Source organism: Musa acuminata, chromosome BXJ1-8 (genome assembly GCF_036884655.1).
Source record: "Musa acuminata AAA Group cultivar baxijiao chromosome BXJ1-8, Cavendish_Baxijiao_AAA, whole genome shotgun sequence".
NCBI classification, from domain to species: Eukaryota; Viridiplantae; Streptophyta; class Magnoliopsida; order Zingiberales; family Musaceae; genus Musa; species Musa acuminata.
Window position 1 is genome coordinate 52,211,058 of NC_088334.1, and position 21,145 is coordinate 52,232,202.

At 36.6% G+C, this 21,145-nt stretch overlaps 1 protein-coding gene across 2 annotated transcripts; it reads left to right on the plus strand.

The window, feature by feature from the left end:
* Positions 1 to 13: 13 nt before the first annotated feature.
* On the plus strand, positions 14 to 20,612 carry LOC103995579 (uncharacterized). 2 transcript variants are annotated; one of them, XM_009416192.3, is made up of 27 exons: positions 14 to 251; positions 371 to 563; positions 686 to 807; positions 3,351 to 3,467; positions 3,583 to 3,729; positions 3,854 to 4,548; positions 5,959 to 6,080; positions 6,166 to 6,257; positions 6,408 to 6,630; positions 6,734 to 6,797; positions 7,701 to 7,849; positions 7,945 to 8,015; positions 9,534 to 9,707; positions 9,855 to 9,926; positions 12,626 to 12,727; positions 12,812 to 12,901; positions 13,857 to 13,932; positions 14,013 to 14,112; positions 14,215 to 14,284; positions 14,425 to 14,604; positions 17,005 to 17,127; positions 17,231 to 17,314; positions 17,449 to 17,633; positions 17,701 to 17,839; positions 17,926 to 17,985; positions 19,832 to 19,936; positions 20,208 to 20,612. In XM_009416192.3, the coding sequence occupies exons 1-27, from the start codon at positions 162 to 164 to the stop codon at positions 20,319 to 20,321; spliced, it is 3,759 nt and encodes a 1,252-aa protein (XP_009414467.2). In that variant the 5' UTR covers positions 14 to 161; the 3' UTR covers positions 20,322 to 20,612. The 2 variants fall into 2 exon arrangements, with proteins under 2 accessions (XP_009414467.2, XP_009414468.2); XM_009416193.3 differs by having other exon boundaries at positions 6,423 to 6,630.
* The last annotated feature ends 533 nt before the right edge of the window (positions 20,613 to 21,145 follow it).

The following is a 21,145-nucleotide window of genomic DNA, read 5'->3' on the forward strand; positions in this document are numbered from 1 at the left end:
TTGGCGACCATTTCCTTTCCTTTCCTTTCCTCGCCTTTTCTCTTCTCCTCCTCCTCCTCTCCCTCTCTCTCTCTCTCTCTCTCTCTCTCTCTCTCTTTTGTGGTTGATCTGTTTCGATTCGATTCCTCAAGAAAGGGGGCGAAGAGATCGAGGGCGAAGCCATGGTGGAGACGAGGCGGAGCTCGGCCTCATCCAAGCGTGCCCTGTCTTCCCCTTCCCCCGCGTCCCCGCCGGCCTCGAAGCGCCCCAAGGTGCGATTCTTCCCCTCTCCTCCCTCCCTGCGCTCGATTCTTGGATTCTGGACCGGTTTCATCTGTCTGATGTGGGGCTTTGGCTCGATCTCCGGGTGGGGTTTGCCGGGATTTCTCAGGAGGAACCGACGACCTCGTCGCCCAAGGGGCAGCGGCCCGACAACAAGGAGGAACCGGCGCCGACGTCCGATGGACGGCATCTCCGCTCCGATCTGCCCGCCGTTGACCCCCCGGTGGAGGCCGCCGGTACTGCGGCGGCGGAGACGCAGGGCGAGGAACCTGGGGATGCCGCCGCCCACTTACCGCCTCAAGGTCCGATCTTCGTCTTTCTTTTGTTATCGGTTTGGTTTGTTTTGTTTTCTACGATTATTTTTTGTTTAAATTCTTTTCCCCTTTCTTATTCTTATTCTTCTTCTTCGTTTTTGCTACTATAGAGCGGCCCGCTAAGATGGACAGCAGGAAACGGGGGCTTATCTCGTTGGAGATCCCGACGAAACGCGTCGTGAAAGCGACGCAGAAGGCTGCATGGGCGAAGCTTATCTCGCAGCATTCTCAGGTGGGGTTTAGTGCCTTCAATTCCTTGTTCGTTGATAGATTTCGTCATCTATTCTATTACATGGGCTTCATAAAATAAAACCTCTGTCTCTGGTATACACGAAAAGAAACGCAACATTGTTCGACTATAGTACTTCACATGATTTCTTTGTTCTACTGGACTGCATATGGTTTCTTAGTGGTAAAAACCTGTTGAGCTCAGAATGAAATCGCTAGACAGCTAGCCCTATATAAGGTTGAGGCCCCTTCCTTTTCTATGGGGCTTCTAAGGTGAACTCGAAGCTCATAAAATCTTTGTTCCCCAACATGCTAATTCATACTTGCTAAATGTGTTAGAATATCTTCATAGTAGGTTCTTTAGTTCTCTAGAAAGACAAGAATCTTGATGTTTTTGTCTGCACTAGTTCAGTTGCAGAAACTCTATTGTGGGATGATTAGTGTCACTTGGAGGGAAAGAATGTTCCTTATTTAGGTTTTGATTAACAAGTGTGATTTAGTTGCATTCATTCAATTACTTTGACCTCTCCCACATTCACCTCGTATGGTTGAATTTTATTTTGCTAATGTGGGTACACCACATCCTTTGGACATGTCTTAACTTTCAATAGGGGTAACACATGACCTGGGCACCTCCAATTGAGGGACTCCTCTGAGTACCCGCAAAAGGATTATAAGTTCTAAAGAGACTAAAGGATTGAGTTGAATATAACGAACTCTAGTTTAATTGCTTTCTTATATGCTTGATGCATGGCTTGTTAATAGATGTGTCCCCATTTTATGTGAATTTGAACAAAGCATGTAAAATTTGTTGGATCACTGGTAGAGCATTATCATTGTCCAGTTGCTCTCAGTCTGTGGAAGTCTGAGTTGAGATCTCATATAGCTGCAGTGCTGCACAGAAGTTAATTCTTTCCATTTAAATTACTGGAGGTCGCCTGCCCTGTTTAAGAATGTTGAGTTCTAACTCAATCGAGTTTAACTAGTTGTGGGTTACTTTTGTTGGTCAAATGACATATGAGTCTATCTATCTAGTTATAGTCTTTCTATCTAATATCAATGTCCCATGTCTATTCAATAAAATTGGATTAGAATATAACAATATCTGATGGACACCTAGTTAAATTTCACCCTTATACTCTACCATACAAGATGTTGTTTTGTACATAGTGGAGGGTAGCATGATGGAACAGCTGTTTGTGCCGTTGCACAAGATCTTTTATGAGTTGGGACTGTATTATCTTGTAAGTGTTTAAATGCTAGTGTAGTTAAAAGCATTAGGCGTCACGGTTCCAAAATGCCTGAGGCACTAGACAATCATCCAAGCGAAGCGAGACGCTCCCGAATATTATAATTTAAAAACTATATATCATGATTAATAAAATAAACTAAAACTAAAATAACATATCAAATAGCAAAGAAGGCAGCTGATGTTCACTACGTGCAGCTGTTGTTCTCACAAACTTAGACAAACAACAAGGAAGGTAGCTGTTCTCACAAACTTAGATAAAAACAATCGACTTTAATTGATTTAAAATTGAAACACAACCATAAACTGTGACAAACAGCAAAGAAGGCAGCGGTGAACGGGGTAGAGGTAGGAGGGAGGAGAAAGAGAGCGATATACCAGGAGGGAAGGGAAGAAGATGCTATCACTTCCATCAGAGGAAGACGTTGTCATTGGAGGAAGATGTCACTGATGTTGCTGGAGGAATATGTTGCTGCTGATGTCATTCACCTATGGGAGGAACTCCACCACCATGCAAAAACGCAGTGGGAAAGAGAGATTTTTGCGTTAGGGCACGTCTCGCGCAGGTGTTGGAGCATCGGATAACTGGTTCAATCGAACCATATGGTACTATTTTGGTTTGTCTCAGGCTCAACTTAGCCTGAGTTAAACTAAGCGGGCGCTCGACCCAGCCAACACTTGGGCCCGAGCGAGTGCCTGGGCTGTGCTTGATTGAGGTTGCCCGCCCAGCTCAATAGGTGGGCGCTCGGACCTTGCCTCCCTTGGGCGTCTGGTGACATTACTGTTAAATGCTCAATTAAACAGGCAGTGATAGTGTGGTTGATAGATCTTGGTGTTGTTAAAACCTTCCTGAGGAACTTTTTTTTCATAAATCATAAATGCATATATTATAAACCAATTTGCATGCTATTTTTGTCATACATAAAATTATGCTGATAAAACATAGATGATCTTTTTCTTCTTTATCATTAAGTTATTTTGTCCCTTAACTATTGTTCTTCTGCTATTACCTAGCAATATGTGTTATGGTATACCCAGTGTTTTGTGTGGTGTTAATGAGTGTCCTTGTAAGGTAAGTCAGATGGAATGACATGGCCAGAAAGTTGATCTCCTGTTGAAATGCCTGATGTACATGCAAGGAAGTACTAATTTTTCTGTTTACTTGCTATTTGGGTCAGTTTACTTCTGTTTACGTAGGCACATGAGGTGGCTTTAGGTTCAGTTTCCTTGCAACCAAGCTTTTGGCATGTTTGGTTATTTTCAGGCTGATACTCATTCTGCTGACTTGCTCTTTCCAGAACCCTCATCTTTTTCTCTCTGGTTCTCAATTCTCCGTTGGCCAAAGCCGAAGCTGCAACTTATGGTTGAAGGATCCATCTATCAGCAAAATTCTATGTAGACTGAGACATTCCCAGGTATTATCTTGATTCATATGTTGTTCTACAGATTTGCTTAGTTAATCGTTGGAAGGGAAAGGTCCCTTGTATTTGTCTTATATGAAGTGTCTTTCCATTGTTACTATCACATCAGCGTGGAGGTGCTTCTGTTGCATTTCTTGAAATAGTAGGAAGAAAAGGAATTGTACAAGTGAATGGAAAGACCTTTGAGAGAAATTCAAATATTATCCTGACAGGAGGAGATGAGCTGATTTTCAGTTCATCTGGGAAACATGCTTATGTATCCTTGCTTATCTTGTGTTTACTTTTCAAAGCTCATTGCAGATTGGTTTTACGTATGTTGGAAATACTGTATGGTTTTTGGTTCCTCTTCTTTCAAAAGGGAGTTCCTTATCTATTGGTAGATATTTCAGCAACTTAAGAATGACAAATCAGCTACAGCAGTGTTACCTTCACTTGGTGTTCAGGAATCAAAGGGTACTGCTATCAGAGAAAGTCAAACAGAGACTAGGACTGGAGACCCTTCAGCTGTTACTGGAGCATCAATATTGGCATCCTTATCTAATGATTTGAAGGATCTGTCTGCTATTCCCCCAGCATCTAATGCTGAGAATGCTCAGGAAGGACTGGAGAACCCTGCCCTGGCTTCCGTGACCATTGCATCAGATGGATGCAATCCAGACCCTGAGAAGGATTCTGATACCTGTAAGGAAAGCTCTGAAACCGAGGGGAGCTCTGAGATTCGAAGTGACAATGCCGATGCTGTCATGTCTTCTGATCTTCGTGTAAACGAGCCTGTTCAACCAGAAAATATACAACCTGATGCTCATCCTGATGCTGAAATTGGAAAGGTTCCTGGTACAAATTCTGAAATAAGGCCTCTTCTGAGGATGTTTTCAGGGTCACCTATCTCTGGGCTGGATTTGTCTGGCAATGTATTTAAAGTGTTTGAGGATCAGAGGGAACTCCTCAAGGATCTGGATCTGCCATCATCCTTGCCTACTACTCGATGCCAAGCTTTTAAAGACGGTTTGAAGCAAGGAATTCTCAATCCAAATGACATCAATGTTTCATTTGAAAGTTTTCCATACTATTTGAGGTGAGATTTTTTTGCGGTCTTGCTTGTGTTATATATATATATATATATGTGTGTGTGTGTATATGTGTATGTATATATACATATATATATATATGTGTATGTATATATACATATATATACATGTGTATGTATATATATATATATATATATATATATATATATATATATATATATATATATATATATATATATATGCATGATCAGCAATTAAGTTCATGTTTTTGTATGACTGATTGCAATCCTTGAAATTCCCAATTACATTCACCTTGTTACTCTTGTCGTTTGAGCTATATCAGCATAACTATATTATTTTAGCAGTGGTGTTATCATTTCACTGTGCTTGTTTCAATGGAATATTTTCCATAGTTTTTGTTCTTGTGATATTCTAGGTAATGTTTTTTAAATGTGGTGAAAAGTTTGTAAAGAAGGTAAATGGATTTTTAATATTGAGAGGGCACACATGATAGGAATCTGGAAAGAATAATATTTGCTAGTGTCTATCTCGTGTCTCCATTGCCTACGACAAACTACCAAACTGGCATGACTATCTATGTTGAGAGATATTTGTAAGTGCTTCACCTTAAGTCGTCCCATGTAAAAGAAGGCTAAGGTTGACCACTCATACATGATGTTTACTTTTCCAATTGGATTTACAGTTGACCTTGGTCCTGAATTTTGTTGGTGGTGCTTTTAAAATTTGAGTCTTTTGTTTGCCACTATTCTATAAGAAGCTATTGGGAAAAAAAATTGAAGCAGAAACTGCCTTTGTCCTGGTTCAACTTTTGACATATCTTTCTCTTTTGGATGATTCTTTGACAGAGAACAAATAGTTGTGGTATTCCAAATAAATATAAGTTCCCTGAAGTATGAAGATAAGATTTCTTGGTTCCTTTTCAAGTAAACAAAAGATGAAGCCCAAAATAAATGTAAGGCTTATCCTACACATCCAACTTCTGAAAATAAGAAAAATACTCTTGAGGATCTCTAAAAAAATCCAATCCTGACTCAATCAAGCTACAAAACTTGACTCCTCGATCCAGATGAATTACTCTTTTAATTGTCAATTAACTGCAAATTCTATTGCTTATGTGCTTGAGTTATTTTTCTTTCAGTTGTCTGTCTGGTTGCATAAAGTGTTTGTTTTTGTATATGGCACGCTTTGAAAGGCGTAGGACATAAAATCTGGAGTTCTGCTTTAAGTAGGGATAACCTGTGTGTCTTACTGAATTAAATCTTGCTTCACATTTTGCTAATTTGGTTTTCTATCATCTGCCAACATGAAGGTCCAAGTGTTACTGTTAGTCAAATATTGCTTTTTAGTTGCTTTTTTACTTTTAACATGCATAGAAAGCATGATTTGGAGTACAGGTTAGGTGATCTAATCTAGTGCTGTCTTTTCTATACCTACAGTGAAAACACGAAAAGTGTGCTTATGTCTTGTGCATTTATTCACCTCGAATGCAAGGAGTTTGTAAAGTATACTACAGATATTTCATCTGTAAACCATCGCATTTTGTTATCTGGTCCAACAGGTATGCTCCATGTCATCATTCTTTTTGGGCAATACTTTGGTTTTTATACTCCTTGATCTGACATGTTTTTTGTGTAATCATCTAGGATCTGAAATCTACCAAGAAACTTTGGTAAAGGCTCTTGCCAAACATTTTGGTGCCAGATTACTCATAATAGATTCTCTCCTGCTACCTGGTGTAAGTTCAATGATATTACAACATAATCATCCTACTAAGTTGTCTATAGGCCATTTGAAAACATTGGATTGCCTGCTTTACAAATAATTTAGGATATAACTTTGATTTATTACAAATAATTTCTGGACACTTGAAAACAATTAATTGCAGGTTTCATCTTTAAAGGATGCAGAATTACTTAAAGAAGGTGCAAGAATCGAGAAATCAAGCATATTTTCTAAGCATCGTGCTGCACTAGCTGATGCTATACAACTCAAAAAGCCAGCTTCTAGTGTGGAGACTGATATTGTGGGGGCATCTACTTTGAATACTCAATCTCTTCCAAAGCAGGAGGCATCTACAGCATCATCTAAGAACTACACTTTTAAAGAAGGCATGCCATATTCTATGCTTAATTTTGTTTTCTCGTCAAATTGAAATTGCTAGATAGCATTTAGTCTTGTTAGCAATTGACCAATGAATTATGTTTTTTGCAGGTGATAGAGTAAGATATGTGGGTTCAATGCCTTCATCAGGCTTTCCTCTTCAGACTCCTCAAAGGTATGAATCTGTTATGAGCTTTTGAGTTAGTATATTTTCTACTTTCTCCCCACAAATCTACCAATATGTTACTCTTTTTTCTGTAACCGCGTTATCCTACACCTATCTGAGTTGCTTTTGAGACTCATTCCACCGGTTAAACAAACAAATTTTTACTTGTGGCCTTTTTAAATTGCTTTTATTTAGTAAAATATTATTGGTCTATCTTTCATGTCCTTTATCTTTCGTGTATCTTTTTGCGTATTCTGTTTTGATAAATGTTTCATGTATTTTCTTTTTCCCTTTGGGACAATATGTTTCTATTTTGTTTTGACAAATAATCCTTCTTGTTTATAACATATTTGACTGGTATTCTTCAATATTCAAGGGTGATGTAACTTTCTTCTAGGATGGATCTTCAATCAACCTTAGTCTCTATTCTAGACTAAGATTTGTCCCTTTTTATTGTTGACTTATTTCTTCTTTTTAGGATTATAATAGATGCTCTCATATAGCAACTTATGTTATATGAAAAATATACCCTAAACTTACAAGATTTATATGAGAATAAATAAGTGAAAATGGTCTGGAATCTCCCTTGCCCATGTTAAAGTTGGAACTTTATCACTTACAACAATAACCAGCTTAGGCCTCTCTGGTCCTTCAAAAGAAACAACTCATATGTTTTATGGTTTCACAATCTTAGCTCTCTATAAATCAAACATTGATATGCTGAATTTTGTTCCAAAATCTTAAATATCTTAGTTGTCAACTCAATAATACATGATATATACTAGAAAATGCATAGAAATTTAATAACTGTGATATATTTCTTCATGGGTTTGTTATTATTGTCTTTGTGTTTTTAGGATTTCCTTGTTACTTTTGTCATGCCAGTTTCATTGAATATTTTGTTGTATGCAGGGGCCCAAATTATGGATATCGTGGGAAAGTAGTTCTTGCTTTTGAAGAAAATGGATCCTCTAAAGTTGGAGTTAGATTTGATAAACAAATTCCAGAGGGTAATGATCTTGGGGGTCTATGTGAGGAAGATCACGGATTTTTCTGCACTGGTGATTCTCAAGTGACACTGTTGTCTTTCTTCCTTTGTAGAAATTGTTTATATTTTACTTTTCGCTTATTACTTTGATTTTTGTGTTTAATGTAGCTGACTTACTTCGCCCAGATTTTTCTGGGTCTGAAGATGTGGAAAGGCTTGCAGCCAATGAGTTGTTAGAGGTATGATATTTTGTTATTGAACACAAGAGACCAATTTTTCTCGTTCATACTTTTTAAAGTATACAAAGGAAGATATATATAAGCTGATTACAAATTGTATAACTAAGGAAATTGATTTTGTACAATATTTCATTCCAATTTATTTTCTATAATATGGGCTAATTTGTTACTGATTGAATGGCCCAAAATAGGAGATAGATTCCCTTAATTATGGGATTATAATATTATTTAATTATGAGGTTTAGAATCCCTTAATCATGTGATTTTCCACCCTCCTCAAGATGGCTCAAAGATATCAATCATTCCTAGTTTGTTAGTTAGATCCTCATACGAAGATCTTTGAAGCCCTTTGGTAAAAATATCTCATAATGACTTGTCTTTTATTTTCCTTCCTCCTAACTTCTAAGAATATAGCTTGGAGAGATGGCAATGGATCCTTCCCCAATACCCATCCACAAATTTCATCTAGTTCTTTGTTTAAACCTGTTGAAAATTGATAGTATCGATCCCTGTGAAGCATTTTTATGTATCGAGCACTGTCAGCTGCACATTACCACTCAAAATCATGAAAAATATCCAGCTCTTGCTAGTGTCTTCAAGGTATTAAAGTACTTTGTAACACTAGTATTATCGTGTTTAAGCTCTCTGATCTTATTTGTAATCTCAAATACTTTGGCTGAATTCCCCATGTTTGAATATGTCTTTACCATAAGATCCCATAACTCCTTTTCTGTAAGTAAAAACATATATGTTTGCCCAACTTCTGGTTCTATAGAGTTTATCAACCATGATATGATCATGGAAATTTTAGAATCCTACGTTTCAAACTTGGGATCAACCTCTATAGGTGCTGTTGTTGATCTGTTCAAATGGTCGATCTTTCCTCTTCCTCGAATATACAATTTCGCGGACTGAGACCAACGAAGAAAGTTTTGCCCGTTGAGTTTATGTATTGTAATCAGCAAGGATGGAGTGTAACCTAGGATGTTTGTTGGAGATGGAAGCATTGGTTTCATCTTCTCTCCTCCAGACATTGTAGTGTAGAATCCTCACAAGCAAACAATGAAGAAGAAATAGTTGGGGCTGATCCGAAGAGTCGCAGAATAGAGGAAAAACTTTCAGTGATGAAGGCTGAAAGAAAGAAGAAAAAATGATTCCTATAGAACCAGGCTCTAATACTGTGAACACAAGAGAATATAATTTTTCTCATTCATATTTTTTTTCTGTATACAAAGGAAGATACATATTGGCTGATTATAAACTGTACAACTAAGGAAATTGATTCTGTGCAATATTTCATTCTAATTTATTTCCTATAATACGGGCTGATTTGATACTGATCGGGTGATCCAAAATAGGGGATATATTCCCTTAATTATGATATTATAAAATTCCTTAATTATGGGATCCATAATCCCTTGATCATGGGATTTTCCACAGTTATTGTTGTTTGCATTAATGTATCGTACAACTAAATGTTTGTATGTGGTTTCCATTTGACTGTTTCCAATTTCCCAGGTTGTATTGGAAGAAAGTAAAAATGGCCCTTTAATTGTCTTGATAAAAGATATTGAGAAATCTATGGCTGGAAGTACAGATTCATATATAACTTTGAAGAGCAAGCTTGAGTTGATGCCAGTAGGTGTTCTTATAATAGGCTCTCATTCCCAGATTGACAATCGCAAAGAGAAGGTAATAATACCCTTCAATTTTTAACATGCATTGCTTAATCTGAATATTTGTCCATGGAGCTAAAACTTTTTCCTTCATTCGTGTTGAGTAGGAAAAAATAGGAGGTTGAATGTTTCATTTTTATATGACACATAATATATTTTGCAGTCACATCCTGGAGGCCTTCTTTTCACAAAATTTGGGAGTAACCAGACAGCACTGCTTGATTTTGCTTTCCCGGTACTTTGTGATATTCTATTTAGTTGTGCAAGTTAATTTGCATTCATAATATTTGTAAGTTTAGTGGGGGCCATGGTGGCTTCTTGTTCTTGATCATATTTATTTGTTTGTATTCAGATGTGATTTTATTCATATGCATCGTACATACTTTCAAATTACATCTTTAACAAAGAATAGTGATATAATGCTCTAATGGTTTTATGCTGAAATCTTGGATGTAATTTTACAATTTTAACTGCTTTCCTTTTTTAATTTCAACTTATCAATACAGAGAGGCGTTGTATTTAACTATTTATTATCATCATCAGTGTAGTCACTTCATCTTGGTGGGTTTTCTTTTTTCATAAACTGATCAATCAATCAGAAAGTCGCCAATCTGATATGTAAAAGGCAATCTATAGTGCGGCCATACTATTTTGATTTTTCTTATCTTGATACTCAAAACTGTGTGATTTCTTCATGTGTTCAAGATTCTACATGCCACCGACAACTCATGAGACTCTAACATTCACACTGTCAATGCTATTTAAATTTCCTTTTTTTGTAAGCAGCTGTATCTTTCTTCCGGTGAATGCCTTGCAAGTGGACCTGTGCAACATTTTGTTGTTATTTTCTGTTCTTAGTAACTGGTTATACGCTAGCTATGTTAAGTCTTGCATGGATATAAATAGTTGTTTGTGTTATTTTTTAGCTTTTATATGCTTGTCATACAATAGTTTCTTTGTATCTTGGATAAGTAAAGCCTTAAGTTGATATAAATAGATATTCTACTGTACTTTCTCATGAAGCTTTGTTCTGGGTTTCTTGTTGATGTTTCATGCTCTCATCCATTTTAATAAAGACAGGTGTCCTCTAGTGTCGTGTTGAAAAAATAAAATTGACTGATATAGTTCTCTAGTTGGATATTTGGATTGATGAAGTTTGGCCAACTAGTTCTAGCGGGCCAGGATACTAAGTTTCCATATTGAATGATTAAGGCTGCTTGAATCAAGAATTCATGATTAGGCCGAAACTATTTTTTTGGCCAAAAATGACGAGTATCTGCCCAAATGAACGTTGAGTTTTGCTTTGAACTTACAGTTTTGATGGAATCAAACTATTGGTCACAGTTCAAAAACCAGTCTGTAAGTATTTGCACGTCCTACCTGGTTCCCGCATGCAGATTGGCCCATTTTGCTCAGTTTGGTTTGGAACCATATTTTTTAACTATTTTTTTAATTTGGACATCTCAAAAGAGCCATTGACAGCTGTTGACATCTGTTGGCTGTATTAGATGGTGAAATAGAAAAAAATGGTTAACAACCATTCTTCTCTCCTTTCTGCAACGGGGCAACCTCATCCTCTGGCATAGCCTCCATTGCCACCTCATATCCACCTCCAATCGCCAGCACTGCCTCCTCCCACATAGTTCGTTGCTACCACCTCTGTACCAGAGAACTGGTATGGGTCTTAATCCAGAGGTTGAAGCCTTGCTCTCGCTACTTGGTATTGGAGGTATCAGTACTAAGTTAAAGTAGGCCTATTGAAGAATCAACTGCATTGCTCTTGTGCTGAATTGATCTGGTTTGGTCCAACTATGGATTAGTATGTAGGAATGAATGTCTGATGGCTACTTTTACCCCAACCTTATTGACCCTTGGACTTCTTCTGTGGCACTGAACAAAGGTTGCTTTATATGAATTGAACCTCCATACCTCTTTGGTAATGAATGAAGGTTGCAATATATGAACTTCCACCACAAAATGCTGCCCAGAGTTGGTAGGAATACAGAACCAACTGTCAGCAAAATTCACCCAGATATGTAATGTTCCCCTTGTAGCCTTAATTTTGAAACCAAATTGAGGTATTCCTTTGATTTGCTTTTTTAGTTTTTCTGATGCTGCCAGCACAATACCGTGTGTGTAATATTGGCATCACAGGGCATTCTTTCACATGGAATTATTGGTAGTTGGCTGGCATGGGCCAAGCTGGCAAATTGAGATAATTGGCTTGTATTTGCCTCTTTTTCTTTTTCCAGATGGAAACTAATGGGTGTTTCTCCTATCATATTTTTGGAAGGCATCCATTTATTTAGCTAAATCAAGGGATAAATAACTAGTATATAGTTGAGCTGGTATAGTGTGCACAATTATGACTGAACCAATCTAACTTTTGTTGAGCTCGTCTACTTCAGTGCTTAATTGATCTGTAGAACCTGAACCATTTGGATTTTATTGGAATTTATATAATGTGATTTAGGGTTTTCATTTGGGCCTATGGTTCTGATCAATTTGAACCAACCCAACCTGATAACTGTCTTGTAACTAAGCCACTCCTGTCCTGAGTGGCAATGATTCATTGCAAGTGGCAAGCAGTGGCTGCTAGCAGCAACAAATAATGGTGATGACAATAGATTGGGTATTTACCTGTTGATATTGCCTGTTCTTATAATATCTATGTGTTGGTACTTTGGGCAAGTGGTTAGGAAACCAACTTGCTGATATTATCTATTCTCATCATGTTTTCATCTTCTGATATCATGGTTTTATATGCATTTTTATGCTACAGGGTAGTTATATCACCATGTTTGTCTTTTAACTATTTGATTCTGAAATTTATTTATGTAATTTGAGCGAACTTTACATTTTCTCAGAGCATGAAGAAAAATTGCAATCATATTTGATTGTCTTTATGAGTTTGTCTTAATATTTGTGTTATAGGATAACTTTGGTAGACTGCACGAAAGAAGCAAGGAAATTCCCAAGACGATGAAGCAGCTCAGTAGACTTTTTCCTAACAAAGTTTCGATTCAGCTTCCACAGGTATAAATTGACACCCTCTATTTGCATGCAGTTGTCATTTATCTTTTTGGTAGCAGTTCCCTGAAATCCTAGAAACTATGGCAGGAAGAAACCCAGCTTTCAGAATGGAAGCAGCATTTGGATCGTGATGTCGAAACTCTTAAGGCCAAGTCTAATGTTATCAGTATACGCTCTGTAAGTTTGATTGCCTTTACAAAAATTTAAAGTGAAGCATTTTGTTTTTTTTTTATTTTTTTATTCTCCAGAAAGTACATTGAGTTCCATAAAATGTACTGCTTATGTGGCTTTCTTTAGGTGGTTGAGGTGTTTTTGAAACTCTTTTTACACTAAGAAATTATGCATCTTTTAGGTCTGGACTTTGCAAGAATATAGTAAGGTTTCCACATCCTAACGATGAACAAAAGATGAATGGAAATTCACACTCGAAACTTTATCATTTAGATCGAGTTCTACAAATTTGTCTCCTTATTATATTCAAACGGCAACACTCTGGTTGAATGAAGACTACAATTTCTGAAAAGAAAAACAAATGTTTTATCAGGTGCATAACATATAGACTGTAGGTGCATTGACGTGACATAGAACTTCTGACTCTTTTAAGAATTTTATCAACATTGCATTGTCACCATCATGCTGCTAGGCTTATATAGCTTTTTTTTAATTGGTCTTTGAACTTCTGAACTAGTCTTTTTCTTCCTCTTCTTTCCTTTTAATTAAGGATGCTGTAAAATGTGCTCCTTCCTTCTCATGACTGCTTCAATAGAAAATCAATTTCCAATTTTTTTTCTTACTCTTCATGCTAAACTAGATGTTTGTGAAGTAAATACCATGAGAAAATTAGGTATTTGTAGATCTTATGTTGTTGGCCTACCTGTTCACAATCTAGGTAGCTCTTTGATTTCTTATGTTGTTTAGGTTCCTCGAGCATGCCTTGCCACAATTGCTTCCAATGAAGCTACACTTCTCAGTTGTCTCCCATTTTCTTTATTCTCCATGGCAGTTCCATTGAACCATTTTAATTGCTTGACTTTTCCTTCTCTTTTCTTCGTCTTTTCACTAGCTATTGTTGTGCATGTTTTAAAAATATATCTGAATACATTTTTATTTTTCCATCTTCCATTTTGTACAGTTTCTAAACCGCTGTGGGTTGGACTGCAATGACCTTGAGACAATATCAATCAAGGATCAAGCACTTACAAATGAAAGTAAGTACCTGCCTTTTGTCTTTTCTTGATATCCTTATGAATGCTTTTGGAAATCATCCTTTTTACCTTTATTTTTACAGGTGTGGATAAGGTAGTTGGTTTTGCTCTTAGTTATCACCTTAAACACAGCAGAACCGAGGCCTCATCAAAGGATGCTAAGCTCATACTCTCCAGTGAAAGGTCTATCATATTAACAACAATTTATAAAGCATTATTTGGTGTAACTTAAGTCTTATATAGTGCTGGTTTTGATCCATTCTCATCTCTATCAATTACTGGCAGCCTTAAGCATGGGCTAAGTATGCTGCAGAGCGTCCAAAATGATAATAAGAGCATAAAGAAATCTCTCAAGGTCTGCACCCATCTGCCCCTCTTCCTTGAACATAATTTGTTTTACTAATGCAATTAGCTTTTAGTGCATACATTGCTGGTTTTAATGGTCTTTAATTGTGCTTTTTTCTATTCCCTGCTTATCGGCTTGTGCCTTTTCAGGATGTAGTCACTGAGAATGAATTTGAGAAAAGACTTCTCACAGATGTTATTCCACCTAATGATATTGGAGTTACTTTTGATGATATTGGAGCCTTAGAGAATGTCAAAGAAACACTAAAGGAGTTAGTGATGCTTCCTCTACAGAGACCAGAATTGTTTTGCAAAGGACAACTAACCAAGGTGCTTCTATTCTTGAATAACTTGTGTCTTAAAGTAGTTATTTCTAGTAATTGATTTCTGCAATGAGCTTCACAGCATTTATCATTTTACAAGTATAAAAATTAAAATCTGCCTTAAAGACATTTATGCATTATTGTATTCTTTCATTGACAGAAACAGCTCTCTGATGTTATACGCTAATTTAATTGTCAAGGTTTCACGAGTTTTGAACATTATCTTTGCCCTATTTGATTCCTTTCTTAAGAAGCTTCTGATGTTCTGGTGCTCTATGATGTTACCTAGTAATAGGTAGCCAGTCACTCCTTTCAAAAGTACTGCAGTTTGAAGAGAGCAATCTGAAAAATGAATTTGAATTGTCAAATAATAAAAGAAAAATATAAAAATATAAAATTGTCAATGAACTGAAAATTTTACCAGCTAAATATGATCACTCCTGCAAAAAGAGTGGTGGGATGTACAAAAGAAGCGACTCCTTTGAGAGATATGGACAGTTCTGATTGAATAGTAACTAGTTCAAGAAAGACAGGGCTATCTGCTGTTTGAGATTTCTATCATAATAGTTTGGATTAAGATTCAATTAGGATCCTTAATTCCTTATTTATTTTTTCCAATAGATGAAATGGCCACTAAGGTAAGTTCCAGTTGTTTAATGCTATCTGCTGTCACAGTTCTTAATTTATGTAACCAGAATAGAATGAACTCTTCATAACAACGAAGAAGAGGTGTTTGATCATGTTGTGAATGCAAATGACCGAGTACAAACCCAAGGAGAGAAAATGAAGTTATAGCTTGAATAGATGGTTAAGAATTATGTAGCATGGATCAAGGAGTGATGTTTCACTTGGACCAATATGAACCAAGCCGTATGTACCAGTCTGGGCAGAGAAGCAGTACATGGACCGCTCCTGATCTGTTCTGCCCATATAAGAGGGAAAACATTGTCTATGTTAAACCTCTTCTCACACATGCTGCACACCGCAACACACAACACACACCTCCGCTGTGCACAGTTGCCTACGGGTACGCTTCGTCTATTCTTCCTCCTTCCTTTCTCTTCCTCCTTTTTCTCCTCTCCTAAGCTTCTTCCTCCCTCCTCCACTTCTTCCTACTTTGGTCTCTTCCTCTCCTTCTGCACTATTGCCTCCCTCCTATGCTTCTTCCTCCGTTCTCTTCCTCCCTCTTTTTGTGTCTCTTTCCCTCCCTTCCTCCTCTTCCTTCACTGTCCCTTTCTCTCTCCTTTTTCTTGCTCTCTGAAACGCTGGTACTGATTGGTATATCGGTCTGACCAAATCACCAAAACAGGTCCAGTACCTGAAAGCCAAAACAGCTATCTTTGGCATGGATATGATATGGTATTTAGACATTGACATATAATGAAAAATCAAATAATGAAAATTAGGATAAACATGTATATCAAGATTCAAGAATTAAAGAACTGTCGAGAAGTAATGATGAATGAATTATAACCATTTTTAGTTGATGTATCTAGTCACATGTTCATCTCTAATAACGTAAATTAAGAATTACCATTAGAGGGTTTCTCTCCAAGAAGCTTAAATGAAATCCCCCTTTTGTACACTAAAAATTATTAGATGTCTTGAATAATTATTTAGGTGAATTGGACACTTTGAGGAGGCATCCAACAAGTATCCAAGAAGTGTCCAATATGGATATGACAAGAAATTTAAAGTATCTGTGTTTCATAAAATAACAACCACCTTAAAATTATTTTGTTAGTTTGGTCCTTTTGCTTAGAAGAAAAGATTTAGAGCAGTAAGCTGTCACTACATCATGGTACCAGAGGCAAGGCATTCGTCTTTCATATCAATACTAATATTTTATTGTATCAAAAACATTTTTTTGATAACTTTAAACTAATAAATATTGTTGAGACATCCTCAAAACTCTAAATCCCAACCATTGGAAATTTCTTTAAACTTGTATTCAATGGATCAGCTCATTATGTCTAATTGAGATATTGACTTCCTTTCAAGTTTGATTTAAACAGCAGGGAATGTAGTGTGATTCCGACAATGTTGCACATGCTTGCAATTCATTTGGTGTCCAGATTGAGGCCATTAAAGGTTTTGGCAGTTAGAAAAATACTGTTGATTCATTGCATGCTGTTCTCCTACATGTATCTTTTTTGTCTTCTAGATTTGATTTTGCATGACCATATTGACCAAGGGAGTAATTTAAGTTTTATCTTCTTGCAATAAGATATTAGATTATGGTTTGTGTTCACTTTGGAATATACAATATAGATTGTCAAATTTTTGAAAATGTAATATCCGATGCATTTTCTAATTATCCATGCAAGGTGAAAATATTTTGTGCACTGGTATGTCAGCATTCATACAGCAATGCTTCAAAATTTCATCCCATCTTTTTGGTTCTCAGCCATGCAAAGGAATACTGCTCTTTGGCCCCCCTGGTACAGGCAAAACAATGCTAGCTAAAGCTGTTGCAACTGAGGCAGGTGCAAACTTTATCAATATATCGATGTCGAGCATCACCTCCAAGGTATACTTCATATTGGCATCTGCTTATATTTTGTTTATAATATTTTATAGCAAACGTTTATGCCTTTTTTAGCCAAATCATAATTTCCCTTTATTTGTGACAGTGGTTTGGAGAAGGAGAAAAGTATGTGAAAGCAGTGTTCACTTTAGCTAGTAAAATTGCTCCTAGCGTCATTTTTGTTGATGAGGTCAGTTAGTAGATCTTTTTAATGTAAAAGGGTGGTAAATTTTTGTATTTATTAATCTAGCTAATGATATTTTTACTGCATCTTTTAAATTTATGTCAGTTTTTAGGAATGATCATGTGCTTTCTATTTTATAGGTTGACAGTATGTTGGGCAGGAGAGAAAACCCTGGAGAGCATGAAGCAATGCGCAAAATGAAAAATGAATTTATGGTTAACTGGGATGGGTTGCGAACCAAAGATAAAGAGCGTGTATTGGTTCTTGCTGCCACCAACAGACCTTTTGACCTTGATGAGGCTGTTATAAGGAGGCTTCCTCGAAGGTAAATGCTAGAATGTAGACAACTCGAATGTTGATCCAAATGATTGAGATATCAATGTTTTATGCAGATTAATGGTAAATCTACCAGATACATCAAATAGGGAGAAAATTCTCAGAGTAATACTGTCAAAAGAAGAACTGGCGCCAGATGTCGATCTGGAAGCCCTTGCAAATATGACTGATGGATATTCAGGAAGTGATTTAAAGGTTTGTTAGAACAGAAATACACATTGATCTTTTTTTTTTCTTTTAAATGAGTAATTAAAAAAGTTCATATTATATGGTTGTTTTAGAATCTCTGCGTAACTGCTGCACATTGCCCCATTAGAGAGATTCTGGAGAAAGAAAAGAAGGTCAGTCCTGAATTATGGTCGATATTATCAAGCGTTCTTTGTTTTATTTAATCATTTATTTATTTTACTTCTGGTGTCATTTATATGTCTCCGACTCGAAGCAAATGAGAGCCAATTTTAAAAACTTTTAGACCTTTAAGGCTTGAGCTTGACTGACTTGAGCTGGAGGGGTTGATTGGCTTTGTGAAGAGCTTGACTGACTTGAGCTGGGAACGTTAACGTAACTGTTTTGATGATAGCAATTCCTCTTTGTGCATCATCAAGACGACATGATACTTATTCTCCTTTGTGCTTCAAATGCTTGTCAAAATACATTTACATTCCAGTTTAATGTCAGCTATGCATCTTGTATGTTATTAATAGGTCAACTTTCATTGTGGAAATCATCACTGGAGGTTTAGAATTATTCAAGAAGAATTGGTCGAATATCATATAGGTACCATAATCTCTTTTACATATAGAGAGAGGATTTATTAAGCATTCAACATGTCACCAAGAATAATTAAACAAAAATTTTAATTATTGTTGTAGGCAGTTTGGTGGAAACTAAGGTTAGAAGTGCCAAAAAAATATATTAGACCAAGAACCAAAAAGGGTTGTCTCGTCCTATTCAAACCAAACACTTATGCAATTTATAATTAAATTGTGGCTTAGATCATCAGAAATGTATTGGTCTACTCGAATAAAAGATTAAACTGAAATCTAATCCTGAAATTTAACATAATGCTTTAAGTGGGGGGCTAGGGCACTGTTAGCCTCTTGCCTAGACATGATGGGAGTCTCAGCTGGGATTAATCAGGTTCATACTTCGTAAGTGACCCAACTAGACCTTGAACATAAGTCTTGTGGAAACAATTGCACTGGAAGGCTTAAATAATTGTCACCTGTTATTGGAGGCCAGATTAGGAATACAAGTTCAAGGGAGCATAAAACACTGCAGGAGACTGTAGTTCAATAGGTAGGTAGTTCTCTTTTTTGTTTGCATTTCTTGAGGTTGAACTTATTATATTTTTGGTTTTTTGTTGTTGTGCAATGCCACCATGCTAATACACACACACACGCTCTTCTGGCAACTATCCATACTGTAGTTATTGGAACCAAACTGGTTGTCAACACAGCCAAGCCTCGGGTTGCTGGTCAAACTGGTAGTCAACTGGCCAAACTGCAGATTTAATAAAATATAGATTTTTTTTATGAGTACGATACATTCTTGTTTGTTTGACAAGAAATAAAACATTTCTCTTATTAGCTCTCTATTTTTTTTATTTTTCTAATCATTTTCTTATTTCTGTTCTTTTCTTTTTTCTCCTCTTTCCCTCTATGTCAACAATAAATAATGAAAGCTTCGTGCATTGGGCCATACTTATTATATAAAACATGTGCACTTATGTACACAAGTTTATTGATACAGTAACATATGATATATTTGTTTTTACCTATTTTGGAGAAATTGATGTATTGGCCTTGCTTGTCAAATCAATGTGCCTAAAGACGAGGGGTTGTCAGGATGAGATGTCCACATTATTGACAACAATAGAAGCTTATGCAACCCATGACAACTTGCCAAGAGCCGTTAGCTCACAAAGAGTAGAGAAGAAGGGTTGGTGATGAGCTTTGCTACGGAGAGCAATTCTTTTCTCCTTTTAACACCACCCATATTATAATTCCCAATCTTGAAATAATCAAACATGTTTTATTTTTATTTTGTTTTTACTATGGTCTCATGCATTCTGTTATACTAGTGCTTTAGTTTATTGTGCTCTCATTTTGCAACTCCATAATTGCACATAATATCTTGTTACATTACAAAATAATCACCTTGTATTATCTATTTTGTCACATACAGGAAAGGAATTTAGCACTAGCCGAAGGTAGAACTTTACCCACGCTATATGGAAGTGAGGACGTTCGGCCTTTAAACATGGAAGATTTCAAATATGCACATGAGCAGGTAATTTGACTATAAAAAACTCACACCCATCCCACATACAACGATACTAATGATAATTACAGTAGTAATGGTTCCTCATTTAGCTATCTTGATGTTAAACATGCCATCAACATCCTTTTGGGTAATCTGCAATTTTCTTTGTTGGTCTTATGCTGAGACCATTCGCAACTTCTGCTACTTTTACCTGTTTCCCTCCACACATCTCTTGTTACATTGAACAAGAAGTGGCATTTCTTCATCCTTGAAGTTATAACTAATGATGTCCTTGTAGGTTTGTGCAAGTGTGTCATCTGAATCTTCCAATATGAGCGAGCTTCTCCAATGGAATGAGCTCTACGGTGAAGGAGGGTCTAGGAAGAAGAAAGCATTAAGCTATTTCATGTAGGAGAGATTGATTTTGTGTACAGCCCTTTTTCTTGAACCCCTTTGGCAAAGCTAGTTACTTTGCCGATCAACATAGCCAGCATTTCTCGTGGGTCCATGTATTTAATTTTCATAGCGAGTCATTTATCAAACGTAAATTCATACCGAGTGCAAGTTACATGTCTATTAAGGTGGCCTAATTATATATCCTTTTTGTTGCCCGTGATGTGGGACTTCAACCTTGTCGAAGTAGACGTATCTATCTGTACATACTTGTCTGCTAAATGTAATAAAAGATGGATCCTTGAGTTGAGGTATAGGCTACCGTACATTCATCCGATCCATCCACCTTGTGTTTTGCTGCAATGTATGTTGTGGTTTGGTATTGATGGTTATTTTGTTTGTGTTGTTAGTTACAATCGGATTAGTTGTCTATTAATTGAAAAGGATGATTATTTGTCTAATCTTCCAAAGCCTTTTTTTATTTGAGAATTGTTGGGGGCCTATTTTTCACTGCTTTGTTGTATGTCAATGCTTCGTGTCATTCTGCAGAGTCACTGTAAGTCAATATTTTGATGTGAGCTTTGTGATGAAGTTACTATTGTGCATGCTAATATCCGTGTAACAGGTAGGTTGGTGTCCGTGAGGATCTCCGACAAGTTTTGTCGATTGATTAGGTTGAGTTGCTGCGGTTGCAACCTTGTAATTAATTACACATGATAAGATAAATGAAAGGGTGATACATGAAAATTTTAAATATTTGAAATTATATATGTAAGGGTCCTCTTTTTGGGGTTTTCCCGGAATATTTCTCTGACAGTGCCGGCCCTTTCGTCGTCAGTGTCT